The following is a 17,861-nucleotide window of genomic DNA, read 5'->3' on the forward strand; positions in this document are numbered from 1 at the left end:
TGATTTCAGACCTTTTTCTTTATTGTTTAGATGAGATCTTGCCTTTTATGAAGAAAGAGATCTGAGAAAACTAATAAGTTCAACTTTTTTTACAGATACACTTGGATTGGATTAATATAGCAAAAAAATATTTTGGTTCTTTAACATGGAAGACAAAATAGTTTTTAAAAAAGCCAAATATTACATTTCTAATATCAAACTATCTGCTGTACAAAAACTTAATAATAAATCTCATAAATTGAAACTGCCCAGGAGCTTCTTGATGTAAAACAAAGTAAGTTTTTTTTTTTTTTGCAAAAACACCACTTGCAGTAAAGATTAGTAGATAATCTGTGGCTTCAGGTTTTTTGTCTGTGAATTACTTAAAAGAGCTAAAATATGCTGCCCCAGAAATGATGGACTCACTAAAATGAACTACGGACTCTTGATGAGTGGAATATTCTAGCTGAAAGTCTCGACTGACACATTCTGGGTCATTTGCTGAGACCAAATCTACTTAACAGTCACTGGAAACCAAAATCATCAAGTCTTTAAAATCAAAGTCAGTTTTTCATGTGCACCTTAACCTTCCTGGCGGAGTTAATAATAGAATAGAATAGAATTCAACTTTGTCATTGCACATGTCACAGGTACAGGGCAACAAAATGCAGTTTGCATCCATCCAGAAGTGCTTTAGCCATGATATAGATATATTACAATATATATTAGCAATGATATAGATATGTGAGTATATTACAGAAATGGGTCTATTATGGTATGTTATAATGTACACGGTATGAAGTATGTTATGAATATTCTATAACTATAAGTATGTACAGGCTGTAGTGAGTACAAGCTATGTACAGGATATGAACAGGATATAAATATGAAAAACTATACAGAATATGAAATAAATAACTTTACAGAAATCTGAGATATACAGTTATACAGAAATGTGAACTATGCAGGTTGTAAACACTTGTAGAATTAAAAATTATCGTATGATTATTTACACAGAGCTATACAGTAGTGCAGTTAAGATAAGTGAGGGTGTAGATAGTTTCTACAGAGGCTATATAAAGTGCTAGTGGTTATGAGTGGTGGTTCAGTCCATGTTATTATTGTGTGTTTGAGGGTACAGTTGTCCATTGTGGGTGTGTGTATGTTCAGTCCATGAGTTTAATGTGGGTCAGATGTCAGGAGGCAGAGTTCAGGAGTCTGACAGCTGTGGGGAAGAAGCTGTTCCGGTACCTGGTGGTCTCCTGTAGCGCCTCCCAGAGGGCAGGAGGGTGAAGAGTCCATGTGATGGGTGACTGGGGTCTTTGATGATTTTCCCAGCCCTTTTCAGACACCGCTTCCTGTAGATGTCTTTTATGGCAGGAAGTGGTGCTCCGGCAATGCGCTGGGCAGCTTTCACGACCCTCTGCAACGCCTTCCGGTCCGAGGCAGAGCAGTTCCCGTACCAGACTGTTATACAGTTGGTCAGGATGCTCTCGATGGTGCAGCGATAGAAGTTCACCAGGATGTCTGAGGACAGGTGGTTCTTCCTCAGAGTCCTCAAGAAGAAGAGGCGCTGGTGAGCCTTCTTGACCAGCTTGGAGCAGTTGGTCGTCCAGGTGAGATCCTCGGAGATGTGGACTCCCAGGAACTTGAAGCTGCTCACACGCTCCACAGCCGTCCCCTTAATGTGGATGGGTGGATGTGGGTCAGCATTCCTCCTGTAGTCCACGATGAGCTCCTTGGTCTTCTCGGTGTTAAGCAGCAGGTTGTTTGTGTCGCACCACTCAGCCAGACGATCCACCTCCTCCCTGTAGGCGGCCTCATCGTTGTCACTGATGAGGCCAATCACCGTGGTGTCATCTGCAAACTTAATGATGGTGTTGGAACCATCAGCAGGTCTGCAGTCGTGGGTGAAGAGGGAGTAGAGGAAAGGGCTCATCACACAGCCTTGTGGTACACCGGTGTTCATTGTGATTGTAGATGAACAGTGGTTATCCAGCCGGACATGTTGGGGGCGGTTGGTCAGGAAGTCCAGTAACCATTTGCAGATGAGGGAACTGATGCCCAGGTCTGTCAGTGTCCTGATGAGTTGTGAGGGGTGGATTGTATTGAATGCTGAACTGAAGTCTATAAACAGCATTCTGGCGCAGGTGTTGTTGTTGTCCAGGTGTGAGAGGACAGAGTGCAGTGCGATGGAGACTGCATCCTCTGTGCTCCTGTTCCGGCGGTATGCGAATTGGTGGGGGTCCAGGGTGGGGGGGAGACAGGATTTGAAGTGTGCTAGGACCAGTCGCTCTAAGCACTTAGTGATGATGGGGGTGAGTGCTACTGGGCGGTAATCATTGAGGCAAGATGGGTTGGAGTTTTTGGGTATCGGGACGATGGAGGTGGATTTGAAGCAGGCCGGTACCACAGCGTGGGCCAAGGACAGGTTGAATATGTCTGTGAGCACTCCTGCAAGCTCTCCAGAACACGCTCTGAGAACACGCCCGGGGATGCCATCAGGACCTGCAGCCTTGTGGACATTGATCCTGCTCAGCACTGCTCCTACATCGGTGGGGGAGAGAGTCAGAGGTTGGTGGTCTGGCGTCATGTCTGCTTTGGTTGTGGTTGTGGGGTTCCCTCGCTCAAAACGAGCATAAACGTTGTTGAGCTCGTTGAGGAAGGAGACATCAGAGGATGCGGGGGAGGGTTTGGTGGTCCTGTAGTCTGACCTCTCCTTCAAGGTCAAAGTCCTAATAATGCTACACAGAGCAATTTAAAATGTTTCTTACTGCCATAGCATGCACTGACAACATAGGAGATGGAGATTCTAATTGTAACATTATTTGGACCTCTGACCTCTTCTTTAAGATCCAACTCTTTAAAAGTATGTTTTAAATTCTGCTGCCTTTGTTTGTTTTAGCAACATTTAGGAAGTGATGCAGACTGATCACCAGCATCACATCTGCATCCAAACGAACTCTCCATCAGCCACTCCAACTAAAAATATACATCTGTCATACTACCCTTATCTGATTTTTAATCCACTACTAATTTGGTAAGTCTGCTTAAAAAGAATAAAGAAAACAAAATCAATACAGAAAAAATAGAATACAATTTAATAAAATGTTTTAGGTTTAAGAGCTTTTTTAGGTTTTATAACTACATTTTACACATTAGCCTGTCTTATTTGACATTCTGCTTCAAAGGAACAAATGATAGTTTTTGATACACTTTAATTGAAAGCAAATAAGCACCAGTATGTACACAAAAATAGAAGGAGCGTGTTTTTCATCTTTACATACAAACTACTTTGTCCACTTGGCCCTGAAAAAACTCAAAACAGAACAAGGGCACTATTATTTATTAAATTACTTCAGACTCAAGATTCACAGTCGATGATGTGAAGATGAAAAATAAATCCAGACAAAGCAGACTAGCCAACCGAGAGAACTGTGTTTTCCTCTCCTCCAAGCACCGTCATGGCTTCACCACAACTGTCAGAACCCGTTTGCTGACAGTTCAGCACTGTGGTCTAACAGGAATCCAGCAGCAGATGGAACCAGTGCAGTCCAAGCCGAATCCTCTCAGAAACAGGACAAGAGCAGCGTCTGCGTGGCAGTGCAGCTTTCACTCTGGCACAGGGGGAGGCCAGTCCACATCCACAGACTGAGAAGGGAAACATCATATTCAACAAGTAGGAATTTAGGGACATAACATTTCCAGAAAAGACAGTGACAGTTATATTCTGTATGATAATAAAAAAAGCAAACATATTGAATATTTGTTTTACAGATGTGACTTTCTCCCACCTCCACATCCAGTTCCAGGATGTCTGTGTCAGTCTTCAGCAGCTGGCACAGGTTGGGAATCGTTCGGCCGAAGTCTCCGTGGACAAACTCTTTGATGTAACTGTTGGCGGAGCATTAAGGAGCTTTTTTGTCTCACTGCAGGTTTCAGATAAAATTCAGGGTAAAATATTTTATTAGCTTATCGTTTCAATTAACAACAGACTGACCGGTGCAATGTTATAATTCATCATCGCACAGATGTGCCATTTAAAGTGAGGATACGTCCCGGCCTGCGTCTTCAATCGTAGGTAGAAATGATGAGAGTCCAGGAAGCGAGTGCTCATGCTGTGGATGGCTCGCTGTCGGACAGCCAGCGCCCGTCGATGCAGAACCCTCAAAGGGGTCTTCTGGTCCAGAGTCAGATCCTGATGAGACACACAACAGTCACACTGCTGATTCTTGATGTTTGAGTGTTAAAACACTCCAATTTCAACAGGTTATGAATTAGACCAACTAGACCTTGATGTCATCAATAAAAGAGATGTCTTCTCTCTGGATGGGTTTCTGGGTCCACACGAGAGCTGTATATGACTTGGTCTTCTCCTCCTCTCCCTCCTTCATGCGACTCATAGCCTCTCTGCAATTTAACACACAGCAAACATGGACTACTTTCTTAGTCTTTCACATATGTTGGAGATGTCGCTGTACAAATGCAGTTTTCCCAAGAATGAGTCATTTTCTCACCTGGTAACAATCTGCAGGTCTCTCACTTTGATTTTGTCTGACGACTGGTTAATGGTCTAAGAACAAAATAAAAATGATATCAGCAGGCCTAAAGTCTTTGCATCAGTGAACGCACATTTCTGTCAGCTTAACTTTGAAACAAGCATTTTTTAGGAGGCTGAAAAAAAGGATCTGCCAATTGCCCAAAACTGCAAATTTACAAACTCTCATGTTAAAATGCTAAAATTTACACTGTGGTGCAAAACACATATTTTCCCTTTACAACCTTGTGTATGGATGGAATGTATGGATCCCAAATGCCTTTAATATCTAATCCATCTGAATTTATTATTGATTTCTATAGTTGTGTGGTGGCTAAGATTGACAGGTGTGGTAAACCCAGGTAGCTATAACTGATCTGATAGGTCTTACCACCACTGATTGATTGATTGAACTGACCCCCTCTGCTAGGTTTTTGCTGTGTGGTACAGCCTGTCCAACAGGTTTGCACTTCTGTTTTGGTACCTTAAGTTCCATATTTTTCACATGAGCAAGCAATAATCAAGCTTGCTAGCAACAACGCTAATCCAAATAAGCTCACTTCTTGCTCCAAATCCTAACATGGCAACCTCCACAGAGTTAATGTCAACTCTTCAAAATGCCAAAACCAATACCTGATGTTAAGGTGTCCATGTCCATCTTTTATTACAGTTTATGCTCTAAAGAAAAAAGTACTATGCAATAAAGTCAGTTCCTACTTATATACAACTTTAACATATTTCAAATCAAATGCAGGGACTAACTCATTTTAACAAAATGCTAAACAACGAAAGAAAATAACTGTGTTTTAAGATGTTCTTGGCTGAAGTAAAATATTACAAATTAAAATAATTAAGGGAGAAGAGATTCCCAGGGATTGAATTCAAATATTTTCAGTCACTGCAACATTTCTCATAATGTAAAACAGGCTTAATAAGGAAAATCTTATATTGCTGCTGAGACCTTCAGTTCAGCAACTAAGTGACTGCAGAATAATGGACGGAGTGAAAGGACACATCTGTACCTCCTGGAGCTGCTTCATCTGCTCTTTGCTGAATCTGGATTTGTGAGGATTCAGCAGCTCCATCGCAAATGGACGTCCTGCCAAATCGAACCAATGAACCCGATAAAATAAACAGTTCTTCAATCTTCACAACTGACAAAATCTTAAAGTTTCAAAAATCCTACCGTTCCCAAGAGTCCTGACATCCACATCCTCTCTGCCAGATGAAGAGAAATTAAAACCTGCAACCCCGAAAACAGAGATAAAGATTTTATTCTACGGCAAGTCACGTGTCATGTGCTGAAAAAAACAAACAAAACAGTAATAATATAAATAAACATGAATAAATGTACAATAGTTATTACACAGTTTAAAATCTGCTCACTGAAAAAGTGTCACAAAATCTCTGGTTTTAAAAGTCGAGCTGGCTCACGTTTAAAATGAACCTGCTCCCAAACTAAACCAAAACACCCCCAAAAACTGTGCTTGTCTTCATTTAAGCTGCGATTGTGGTCTCACCATCCGCTCTAAAGGCAGAGAGGATAGGCGCCGCGATCAACTCCTCCACTGAAGACTCCATCCTCCTCTCTCCATCGATCACCCAGGGAGTTTGAGGTAGGCTGCGACAGAACTTGTTGTATCTCCCTAAACATCACGAGGAGACATCATTATGCTATTTATTATGCTGTCAGTTTTAGACAACAACATTTCAAACAGATGTTCTTAATGTCCTACGTCACCTGCCACAAACACAGACACGTGCAGACACTGGACCTGAGGGCTGCAACTGCTGGTAGGCTGCGTTGGAGGACAGGGGTAGTGCCTGGAGAAAGGAAATGAAGGAATAAAAGATGTCATTTCAAAATCATTCCATAGAACTTTTTACTCGTTAAAGATGAAGAGGATCCTTACTTCAAAAATTTGGCATCGGGTATTTTTTCCAGAGCTTTGACCACCGCCATCCGAGTAAACACAGACTGCAGAGAGAAGATACAGATTCACACAGGGGCAGGGATAGCTCAGTAGGTAGAGTGGTGGCCCCGTGATCGGAAGGTCGGGGGTTCGAATCCACTAAACGGCTACCCTGAGGTACCCCCGAGCAAAGTACCGTCCCTACACGCTGCCCACTGCTTCACTGAGTGAATGGGTTAAATGCAGAGAGGAATTTCCCCACAGGGATCAATAAAGTATACATTATTACTGAACTTTCAATTAAATTATAAAGACAAACTAGTCGTCCTGATTATTTTGAAGGATAAACTCTGCTTCCTCACCTGTTTGTTCTTGGTGGGCTTGAAGCAGTCAGGACATGTTGCAGCTCTGTAAAAAGGACATTGTTTAACCCATAAATCTTTTACATTTCAAAACTCAGAGCACATCTTGTTCCTGTTTTAATCTAAAATCAGTTTAGCTTTTGAAATTCAGGGAATTTGTGAATCCTTCTAATGGATTTTTCTAAATTAAATGGATATGTCTTAATTATTACTGGTCATTTTTTATGTTAGCAATTCAGAAATATTTCCTTTCCCCTCCAACTTCATGTTCTTCACCAAGAGCTGTTTCAGAAATTTCATGTGATCTTGAAGAGTTCAGGACTCACAGGAAGTGGCAGTCAGCGTCTGTCTCTGGATGAGTGAACTCCACGCTGACCTCAAACGGGCTGACCTTGGTAACCACAGCAATGCCCCCCAGCTCCTTGGTAACCATGCCCTGCATGATCCACTTGAAGGCCTCCTTGACCTGGATGACATCGTCCTTGTCGAGCACTAAGCCCTTTTCTCTGAAAATATTAAATTAAACATCTGATTCCTTGTGACTCTTGACTGTACATCGACTGATGTTCAAAACGTAGCCGACAAATACTTTACCTCACTTCCTTCTTCACGTAGAGCCAACAGGAGTGCTGCAGTATTTTAAAAGAAATTGTCATAAACAGTGCGCAGATATTTTACATAAGCAATAAATACAAATGAACATCCAGTGAAAATATTACAGATATGTATGAATGCCGGGAAAATGAACTTATAACGTGAAAAACTGTGAAGTACCAAATGGACGATATTGCGAGTACCAAGACATCCATCTCAATTACCCAAAACTCAAAGGACACAGAAAAAAAATCCACAAAAACCACAAAGGTTAGAATGTTGACATCAAAAATGCCTTAAGTAATGGTTGTTTCAAATTAACTTGTGCTGGGAAGTCAACACTGTCACATTTCTTCACCTCGTCTCCTACGTCAATCACACATCAATGATCTCACCCATTCTGCCTATTTCCATCTATGCAAAATTAACCCCTTTCTATCAATCCTTGTTCATAGTCTTGTTACCTCCTGCACTGACTGTTGGAATTATCTCTACAATGGTCTCCCTCCAAAATCCCTCCATAAGCTTCAACTGGTTTAAAACTGCTGCCTGCATTATTACCAGAACCCCTCCTACCAGCACTCCTGTCCTTCAGGAACGTCGCTGGCTCCCTGTGACGTTCCAAATAGTATTCAAGCTTCTTCTGTTCACCTTCAAGGCCCTTCATAACATTGCTTACCTTTCTGACCTATTAAGCACTACCTCTTTTGCCCACTCACTTTGATCTTCCTCTGCACTTGCTGTGCCTTCTTTCCGCCTCAGCACCATGGGAAGCAGAGCCTTCATCTGCTCTGGTCCCAGCCTGTGGAACTCTCTACCCCGAATATAAGAAACACTGATTCTCTGTTCAAGTTTGCTTATTCACTGTGAACTTATTGTGTATTTTATATTGTTCTTATTGTTCTTTGTTCTATTATGTGTTTTTACTCTACTGTTAAGTGTCTTTGGGTGTCTTGAACGGCGCATTTAAATAAAATGTGTTATCGTCATTATCATTATTATTACTACTACACCTAACCCTCAGCCTAACTCTAACCATAACCTAATTGTAACCCTGACACTAAAACCACATTTTAAGTCTAAAAAAATGTCTTCAAACTCGTGGCGACGAGCATTTTATCCTCATAATTGACTTTTGGTCCCCACAAGTATAGTACCATTCCAATTTTTGGTCCTCACAAAATATGTAAGCATGGTTCATACACACACACACAACCATACTGACCTCGCGGACACAGAGCTGAGCGGGCAGAGACACAGACAGCACCAGTGTGTCAAACTCGTAGTTTCCAGCCTTCACTGCCTCTGCTATCTGTGAACACACACCAGAAACAGCAGTTTAACACTGACGGCAGTGTAAATGGAAACAGTGAATACTGTCGAGCGCACACACCTTTATCGCCTGGGTTGTACCACATAGTCCCTGCAGGATTCCCAAACACACCACACATACACGTGAGTCCCCATCCTTTGATTTGACCACAGCGGCTGCCTCTTCTTCTGACTGAACATCAGTTATACTGGTCTCCAGTTTTGCTCTTTTATTGGGAGGGTCTTCAGATGTTTCTGATTCTGCAGCATCTTTGGACTTGTAATCATCTCTGGAGTCTAGAGCTACTGAATCTTGACATTTATCATTTTCTGTATCATTGATGAAAATTTGAAGTTCTTTAAGTGTTTCCTGTGTCAGGTCGAAGAAAATGCAATTAGAACTTTCATGTATTTTGACATATTTACTAATGCAACTGACGAAATCTGTAGAATACGACAACGAGAGCATACATTCCCCAAACAAGAAGATAAGTATTCACAATCTTTTCTTCCTTGTAACTCTCTGCATAAGCCACGATACAAACAAACCAACAAATAATTTCTAAACAAGATGACGATTAAAGAATATAGCAGGTATAAAAGCGGCGTCTGCAGCATGAGCCTCACCTCTGGTTGCTTCCGGTAGGCCGCCTGCACACTCACGCAGCAGAATCTGAGGACACAGCGAGCGCAGCAGCCAGCTGACAGCAACTTCTGGATGATTGGTTTATCCTTCTCCTTCAGGGGCAGCATGACTGCAGAGTGCAAAAGGAGAACCATGAACATTTCGGCATGATAAATGGCTATTCTGTCTTAAAATGTTGCAGATGTTAACTGCCTTTTGTAAATACTGTGTGTTATTTATTACAAGTCCCAAAAAGTTGATTGTGTTCACCTGGACGCAGCGTTTTGAGTGGCAGAAATATTTCATTACTCATCCAAGTGACTTCTGCAGTCTCAGCTGACTGCAGGTTTCCCAACCTTATAAACAGTGCATTTGCACAATGACTGAAAACTGCATGAACAATGGGCTGGGAGCTCAGTTCCTTGATCATTATTTATGCAAACTGTCATAACCATTGATCAAAGACCATGAGTACCATCACAGAGAGTTGGGGAATGGCTGCAATCACAGCATTGTAAGATGGTGACAGATGTACCCTTATTCCCCCTCCTCTATTCAGAGATGGTCTTTCCCTTTTCACGTAAATGGCCTCCTTGACTCCGCGCTCAAACCAGCGTTCCTCCCTGTGTACATCCAGAGTGTCCACTGGCCTGTAGGTGTAAATAGACTGCAGAGTCCTGGCCTGACGAGGTGGCTTTTCTGTGTTGTGCCATCCTCTTAGCCAGAGGTTGTTTGGTTTCCCCGATGTATAAATCACAGGAATCCTCCTGGCACTTAACAGCGTACACTATGTTACTCTGTTTGTGTCGGGGGACACGATCCTTGGGGTGGACCAATTTTTGGCGTTGTGTGATTTGGGGTTTAAAAGCCACAGAGATGCAGTGCTGAGAAAAAAATGCATCTCAGCTGTTAGAATAGAATGATCCTTTAATTGTTGCACAAGGGGAAATTTGGGCCGTTCCGATACGCCCTGACACATAAGGGATCACTAAGGGTTTTTGCTTAGGCAACAGTTGTCCTTCTCTCCTGGATCAGCTGGAGCTTTCTTTGGGTGCCATCGCAGCTTTGACAAATGTCCAGCTGGGATAACCACATTTACTCAGGGTCTTCTTGATATGATGTTCTTCTGTTTCTCCCACTGAAAACGTTACGTCCAGATGAACAGAATCAACTTTTGGGATTTACTCACCTGGATGATTGAGCATGTGTCAAGATATTTATTATAAGGTGTATTAAAAAAAGAAAGAAAGAAAGAAAGACAGAAAAAACTGCATGAAAAACCACATGAAAATAATCTTATTTAATAAGCATGCATATATCTAACTGTGGTTAAAACACCATCCATCCAGGCTGGAGCCATCTGAGCTACCATAGGGCGAGAGGCTGGTACACTCTGGACAGGTCACCAGCCTGATGCAGGTTTAACAGAGACACAGACAACCATTAACACCCCACATTCACACCTACAGCTGGATGTCTGTGGACTGTGGGGAAAAAGCTGGAGTACCCAGAGAGAAGCCACGCAAACAAGGGGAGAACATCGAAACTCCTGGTTATGGTTAAAACACACAGTTTCCAGTTAGATAATAAACTGATTCATTTTACTTTTACTGTAAGTACTATGAGGTTTTTTTCTCACCATTTGGACATTTTCACATTTTGTTTTAGAGAAGTATTTTGTCTGGCATATTTTGACACACAAAAAGGCAACACAGCTTTTGCTCCAGGAAGTGGGAGAACAGCTGTCTGTCACTGCATCAACAGGCTTACAGTGCAGATCTGTGACTGTTGTTCAGCCTGTAGAGAGCCATTACACAGCTGTTCTCAGACCTAGTGCTCCAAATATTTGTGCAGTCATGTTCCTGTTTGTTATACGTATGTTTGTCAGAGATAGTGTTAAAAAAACAGAAGAAAAAAAAAAGAAAAAAGACACATTAAAGCCCCCCCTCCCCCAAATCTCAGAGAGAGCACGTGTGAGCGTCTGAACAGATACTCAAACCAGCAGTTTCCATCTCACCAGATCCCACAGCAAATATGTTTAAGGAAGCGTTAACATCTTCCCAGAGTGCACTGATCCTAGCTTTCTAACGTGCTGCCCAAAACTCTTGAGCTACTCCTAAATATCTGTATATTTTGTACCCAAGGCGCAAGAACGTCTTGTAATTTTTAAAATGATCTCGAAAAATAGTTATTCAGTTATTTTCTGAAAGGCTTTCAAGGTGTTTCTTTGGGCAGTGGCTGCTTTTTCTCGCATTTTTAGTCCAGCCTTTGAACCTAACCATGTTCATACAATGTTTATTTGCTAAGCTACTTAACACGGATCTATTAAATATTCCCAACTCAACGGGTGAACCAGTGCTATGTCTACACATAACAAACAACAAAACAAAAAATCTAAACCAACAATAAAAAGTTTTACATCTTAAAATAACCATAAACTATTAATTATAAGAATTTTGTGCCATCGGAAGACTGAGATTGTGTAAAAAAAACAAAAAAAACGACTGTTGCAGCTAATCATCTTAAACACGCCTGTGCAATCCAACAACTGCAGCTCCAGCACGGCTCACTTCAATTTTCTGATACTCTAAGCTAGCTAACAAGTTTTAATAATCTACAGACAATCTACACAACCTCTTATGGGTGACAGCAGAATTAAACTTACCTGACAGAACAGTGTTTTTTATGAACAGTGATGATCAGTTATTCGTAAGGCACGTTCGTCGATAGAGGGTCCCTTTCCTGTAGTCTGAGCCCTTCCAGACAAAACTAATCAAAAGAGGAGAAGCTTCAGGATAAAATTTTGCCTCTCGCAACAAGACGAGGGCTAAACTTAAGTTCATAGGTGATAGCAAATGCTATTGATATCACATGGATAAAAATGTTGTTTTAATAAATTACAGTAAACCCTAATCAATAACTTCTGGGTTCTCTATACTCAATCTTTACTGTCTGCAAACGTCATCTCCAAGCGCCGGGTAATTTGACAGCCGGGTCCTTCCTTCTGCTGCAGCACCCGGCGATCTGGAAGCTTCTAACTAGGGTGCTGGTATCGGCTCCTTAATCTGAGTCCATCCGAAGCCGAACTGTGGTGTTTCAGCGCCGGAGTTCACTAGTCTGACTCTGAAGACTCCCCTAAACATTTCCCATCGATTATAAAGTCAAGATGCCTGAAGCGATGGCAGCACCGAAGCTTTCCAACGGAGGCAAAAACAAAGGAGGGGCGTATGTGGACCGCGACAAACCGGCGCAGATTCGCTATAGTAACATTTCTGCCGCCAAAGGTATTTTGATATAATCATAGTTAATCAAGCAGCTAATATGGGATTCAGGGTTTGTACAGCAACCTGCTCTGCTTGTTTGCTGGGCACCGTTATTCCTGGTCCTATAGACGGTACCTTCCGCCTAGTCCAAATCTCATTCATTATAGTTGACGGCGTTTCTTTGCTATATAAATACAATACAGCGGCCATAACAGATAATGGTCAGTTAATAGTTTACAAGAATCCAACATCTTTATCTAATGTTGAATAAACCATTATGGGTGCTTGTATTACTTTTTCCAGATTAGTTAAAAGAAGCAAATTAATACATGAATAATAATATAATAATTTGAGGGTTTAATTAAAAAACAAAAAAAGAGCACCACTGAGCACTTGCTACAGGATGCTAATGATTCAGCACAATCTCTTCATTGTTGGGTTGTAATGCTGCTGAGCTGTCAGCTGAACTAGATTACGCATGTTTGTAGTTTTCAGTAAGATCCCTTTGATTTTAATAGGTAATGTACAACATAGAGGTTCCTGCTATATCAATGATATTGATACTGAAATGTTTTCATTAGTTCATAAACATGAATATGCTGTGCTTACCAAGAAGAAGCTTGAATATTAGTCCTCACTTCTGTTTTTTAAAATGCAAGACAAGATGAGTGGAATTTGCTTGACTTGGTTATTACCTGTGTTCTCATCCATCCCTTTGTTGTTTGTTAGCTGTTGCAGATGCCATCAGAACAAGCCTGGGCCCCAAAGGCATGGACAAGATGGTCAGTGAACAGATTTGATGGCTTTACCCAGGCCCCTCATCACACCTGTATCTAAACGATGGCTGTTGTTTTTGGTTTCAGATCCAGGATGAGAAGGGTGATGTAACCATTACCAATGATGGGGCCACCATCCTGAAGCAGATGCAGGTGCTCCACCCTGCTGCTAAAATGGTACGTTACAGCAGCCTGCACAGAAGCTTTGCAACTAAAACGGACCTATGAGTGCTCCCTTTCTAAGTATAATTTTAAGCTTCGTTAAACACCAAACACTGTTGTTAATTCGGCGATTAACTCATATCGCCTGAACCAAATGTGTTTCAGCTGGTGGAACTGTCCAAAGCCCAAGACATTGAGGCTGGTGATGGCACCACCTCTGTGGTGGTGATAGCTGGAGCGCTGCTGGATGCCTGCTCCAAGCTGCTGCAGAAAGGTGAGTGCTTTAGGGGATTGAAAAATCGAAAAAGTGATGCTACAGCTTAATTTTTTTTCTCTTTTTTTAAGAGTAATAGTAGAATTATTTCTGTCTTTTTTGTATCTTGTAGTTTGTTTTTATGCGCATTTTGAATTCACGCACTGGACATGTTGACTCCCTTTACTTTGCAAGGCTTATTTTGCACAGCAGATGAACTTAAGATGGCGCTAAAGCCCAATACAAGATAAATAAGGATCGTTTTGAGCTGTGTATCTGGAAAAGTTGAAGAATAACAACATGAACCTTTAATTGAGCACAATTGAGCCCGTTTAATTACTTGTCTCACCTGCCAGGTATCCACCCCACCATCATTTCGGAGTCGTTCCAAAAGGCAGTCGATAAGGGCGTGGAGGTGCTAACGGGCATGAGCCAGCCAGTGCAGCTGAGTGACCGTGAGACGCTGCTCAACAGTGCCACCACGTCACTGTGCTCCAAGGTGGTGTCACAGTATTCAAACCTGCTGGCACCCATGAGTGTGGATGCTGTTATGCGAGTCATTGACCCAGCCACAGCCACTGGTGTCGACCTACAGGACATCAAAATCATCAAGAAGCTTGGGTGAGTGTTTTTGTTTGTTTGTTTGTTTTTCTACTCTTATTTAAGCACTTTCTTCTGATTTTTGCTAGGCTTAATCACGTGTGTGTTGTGTGTTTAGAGGCACCATTGATGACTGTGAGCTGGTAGACGGCCTTGTGCTGACCCAGAGAGTTGCCAACACTGGTGTGACCCGAGTGGAAAAGGCCAAAATTGGCCTTATTCAGTTCTGTCTGTCCCCTCCCAAGACTGATGTGAGTCGCTCGATGAATATCTGCTGACAAGAAAACCCTTTCTGCCTTATTTTTTATGCTCAGCTTCAGATTGTAACAGTGAACTGCTGCTACAGTTTTGACTGCTTCAACTGCTATCGTTGCTCCTTTTCCAGTCATACAGAAGAGAAGACATTGTTTTCAGTAGATAGAAAACACTGTCAGTGCTGTTCTTGTGAACCATTATGTATTCCTTCAGGAAAAGCCTTCTTTTTCTGACCTTCTGTTGGGTTTTTGTGGGGCATGTAGATGGACAACCAGATCGTGGTGTCAGACTACGCCCAAATGGACCGCGTGTTGCGGGAGGAGCGTGCTTACATCCTCAACTTGGTAAAACAGATTAAGAAGGCTGGCTGCAACGTGCTGCTCATCCAGAAATCCATCCTCAGGTATGCAGGGAGCGAAGGACACGAGAAAAACACACTCTGCTATGCATTTCAGTCTTCTTCTGATACACGAAACATCTGTCACACTAACAACTAACTGTCATGTAACAGAGATGCTCTTAGTGACCTCGCCCTGCACTTCCTCAACAAAATGAAGATCATGGTGGTGAAGGAGATTGAGAGAGAGGATATCGAGTTCATTTGCAAGGTTAGTATTGTCAAATGAACCACGGCTTCTCTGTTTTTCACACAGTATTTAATGGACATATATAGATCTACATCACATTTGGCAGCACTTTATACTTTTTAAAATTTTATAGGAAACTAATCAGTTAACAAGATTTGTACACTTTTAACTTGTGAGCAAGTATTTAGTTTTGACAACTGTGTTTAGCATTGCACACCATTTAACTGAAGCCCCCACCCCTTCTTTAGACTATTGGCACCAAGCCCATCGCCCACATCGACCACTTCACTCCAGAGATGCTTGGCACTGCAGAGCTAGCAGAGGAAGTCAATCTGGATGGGTCCGGCAAACTAGTCAAGGTACAGTTGAGTCTTTGCTCAGAGAAACTCAGTTGATTTTTTTTGAGTTAAAGGACACAGAATGTTTCACTTGCAGCTGAGGAAAAAATGAGCTGAAACAACTCTGTGCCTCGCTTGCCACTTTTTGCAGATCACAGGCTGCACGAGCCCTGGGAAGACGGTGAGCATTGTGGTGCGCGGCTCCAACAAGCTTGTGATTGAGGAGGCAGAGCGCTCCATCCATGATGCTCTGTGTGTCATCCGCTGCCTGGTCAAGAAGAGGTCAGTCAGTTATTTCTGAAGAGTAAATTTCATTGTTAAAAAAATTCTTAACGAACCTGAAAACATACCCCTCCATGCTGGCTCACATGGCAAAGTTGGACTGTTCAAGAACACCTTTAGATACAGTTACAGGTACGATTGCCCTCTGACAAAGGCGCTTTTGCACTGACGCATCCTGCAGGAGCGTAACAAACAGAGGAACAGTATTTAGGAAAGCTCGCCATTATTTTCGCAATGGGTTGCTTCAGCAACTTTGATGGAGAGCATTCAAACAGATGTATTCTTTTTTTGAAAATGTCTTTTTGGTTGTTATTATTTTATTTTGATCCTAATTTCTCTCAGTAATAGGATCAGTTCCAATGGCTTTTGCATTTTTGCCTTCTCTCTCTCAGGGCTCTCATTGCTGGAGGTGGTGCTCCAGAGATTGAGCTGGCTGTGCGTCTGGCAGAGTACTCACGCACACTGGCTGGCATGGAGGCCTATTGTGTGCGGGCATACGCTGATGCCCTGGAGGTGATCCCATCGACGCTTGCCGAGAATGCTGGCCTGAACCCCATCTCCACTGTGACGGAGCTCCGTAACAGACACGCACAGGGAGACAAGATGGCTGGCATCAACGTTCGCAAGGTTGATCTTTTAATTTATTAATTTATTTTTTAAAGTTAGCATAGCCTGACTTTGTGGAGAAGGTACTGCTAACAGAAGTAGATATTTAAGCTACTTATCCAATAAAAATGTTCTCTAGTTGCTCTCCAATAAAACTATTGTCTTGTTTGTTTGTTTTTTGTGGGGTTTTGTTTTGTTTTTTAGTGCATTAATTTTCTTTTTCCTGTTGAATGTCAGTGTAAAATGAATTTTGAAATGTGAACAGTTAGACACAAAAGACACACACCAAACAATTTGTTGTATGTGCAACAGGGAGGGATCTCCAACATCCTTGAGGAGCTGGTGGTGCAGCCTTTACTGGTCTCCATCAGTGCACTGACACTGGCCACTGAGACGGTCCGTAGCATCCTGAAGATTGATGATGTGGTAAGACTTAATCTTTTTTTTTTTTTTTTTTTTTAAACATTTAAAGTGAAATTATTTTAAGATAATTTCTTGTATACTACCTTTGGCTTTTTGCAAAATCTGAGTTTATTAGATTACAGTTCAAACCAGTGGAAATGTGTTTTCTTGTTGCAGGTGAACACCCGATAGGTCTGTCCATTGAGTTTTGTCACCAAGCCTGCTCACACTGCAAGGGATCAGAGGACTCTGTTAACACCATTCTGTTCAGATTTCCACTGTAGTTGTTACGTTGCATAATTTAATAAAAAAAAAAACAACTTGTTTTTTTTTTTGTTGACATTCATTCCCTGTCTGTGTGATTATATCTTTTAAAGCAAGTTGAACCTTTACATCTTGGCCTTTTGTCTTGTTTCTGTTAATCTGTATAATCAGAGCATGCAAGATACCTGTCATATGTCTAAGTAGCAAACTTGCACACTGAAGATTACAGTTAAGAATAACAATAACTGCTAAATTTCACCACTGAATCAAATAAAAGGAATTATTTTTAAATATCCATCACGCAAAGCAGACAAGAACATAAGTCTCAAAAATAATCATGTATTGTTCTAGCTAATTTGTATAAGTAATCTGCATCACAGATGCAAAGTACTTAAGATTTAACCATATCTTTAGACTTAAAATTTATTTTGGGGTACTGCAATTTTGTGAGTAAGGGTACTTCTGGAGGATTAATTTTTCCACATCCATAACTTATGTCATAGTATTAATCAATACATTAAGGCAATTGCAACATTATTTTTTTTGTTCAACTATTCGTTTCACAAATTCTGGTGCTTTTAATTTGTATGGAGCCCAAGGCTTTTCATTTCCTGCCACTCTCCGTCACTTCCCTCCCAACCAAGCTTCTCTGTTGCTAAGGACTTCACTTGCTACCTGCATGTGGATAGAGAGCGAGCTTGTTATCTCGACTGAGTACTCTTACTACAAGTGATTTTGTGACGCAACTTAAA

At 41.6% G+C, this 17,861-nt stretch overlaps 2 protein-coding genes across 2 annotated transcripts; one reads left to right on the top strand and one right to left on the bottom strand.

The window, feature by feature from the left end:
- Positions 1-3,246: 3,246 nt before the first annotated feature.
- On the bottom strand, positions 3,247-12,051 carry pus10 (pseudouridine synthase 10). The gene is made up of 17 exons (XM_085355480.1): positions 11,987-12,051; positions 9,324-9,451; positions 8,779-9,066; positions 8,611-8,697; positions 7,386-7,420; positions 7,118-7,297; positions 6,792-6,837; positions 6,430-6,494; positions 6,258-6,340; positions 6,037-6,162; positions 5,703-5,759; positions 5,539-5,615; positions 4,497-4,552; positions 4,272-4,389; positions 4,035-4,177; positions 3,774-3,873; positions 3,247-3,630 (listed from the first exon to the last, which is right to left on the bottom strand). Exons 2-17 carry the CDS (start codon positions 9,447-9,449, stop codon positions 3,592-3,594), a joined length of 1,626 nt encoding a protein of 541 aa, XP_085211606.1. The 5' UTR covers positions 9,450-9,451; positions 11,987-12,051; the 3' UTR covers positions 3,247-3,591.
- Positions 12,052-12,304: 253 nt separating this feature from the next.
- On the top strand, positions 12,305-17,205 carry cct4 (chaperonin containing TCP1, subunit 4 (delta)). Its single transcript, XM_085355481.1, has 13 exons — positions 12,305-12,605; positions 13,314-13,366; positions 13,448-13,537; positions 13,688-13,796; positions 14,132-14,396; positions 14,494-14,626; positions 14,894-15,033; positions 15,142-15,238; positions 15,466-15,576; positions 15,707-15,837; positions 16,230-16,464; positions 16,756-16,869; positions 17,023-17,205. The coding sequence occupies exons 1-13, from the start codon at positions 12,488-12,490 to the stop codon at positions 17,035-17,037; spliced, it is 1,611 nt and encodes a 536-aa protein (XP_085211607.1). The 5' UTR covers positions 12,305-12,487; the 3' UTR covers positions 17,038-17,205.
- Positions 17,206-17,861: the final 656 nt, after the last annotated feature.

Source organism: Diplotaxodon limnothrissa, linkage group LG6 (assembly GCF_057381915.1).
Source record: "Diplotaxodon limnothrissa isolate DT_005_m linkage group LG6, D_limnothrissa_male_GT1.1, whole genome shotgun sequence".
Classification (NCBI taxonomy): Eukaryota; Metazoa; Chordata; class Actinopteri; order Cichliformes; family Cichlidae; genus Diplotaxodon; species Diplotaxodon limnothrissa.

What these genes read in the sequence shown, in the direction of transcription:
- pus10 (XM_085355480.1), bottom strand. Translation starts at nt 9,449, where the DNA reads ATGCTGCCCCTGAAGGAGAAGGATAAACCAATCATCCAGAAGTTGCTG. An exon ending in GTACAACCCAGGCGATAAAG is followed by an intron (nt 8,698 to 8,778) that starts GTGTGTGCGCTC and finishes GTGTGTTCACAG; the next exon opens with ATAGCAGAGGCAGTGAAGGC. An exon ending in CTTTTATTGATGACATCAAG is followed by an intron (nt 4,178 to 4,271) that starts GTCTAGTTGGTC and finishes GTGTCTCATCAG; the next exon opens with GATCTGACTCTGGACCAGAA.
- cct4 (XM_085355481.1), top strand. Translation starts at nt 12,488, where the DNA reads ATGCCTGAAGCGATGGCAGCACCGAAGCTTTCCAACGGAGGCAAAAAC. An exon ending in TAACATTTCTGCCGCCAAAG is followed by an intron (nt 12,606 to 13,313) that starts GTATTTTGATAT and finishes GTTGTTTGTTAG; the next exon opens with CTGTTGCAGATGCCATCAGA. An exon ending in CTGGCATCAACGTTCGCAAG is followed by an intron (nt 16,465 to 16,755) that starts GTTGATCTTTTA and finishes TATGTGCAACAG; the next exon opens with GGAGGGATCTCCAACATCCT.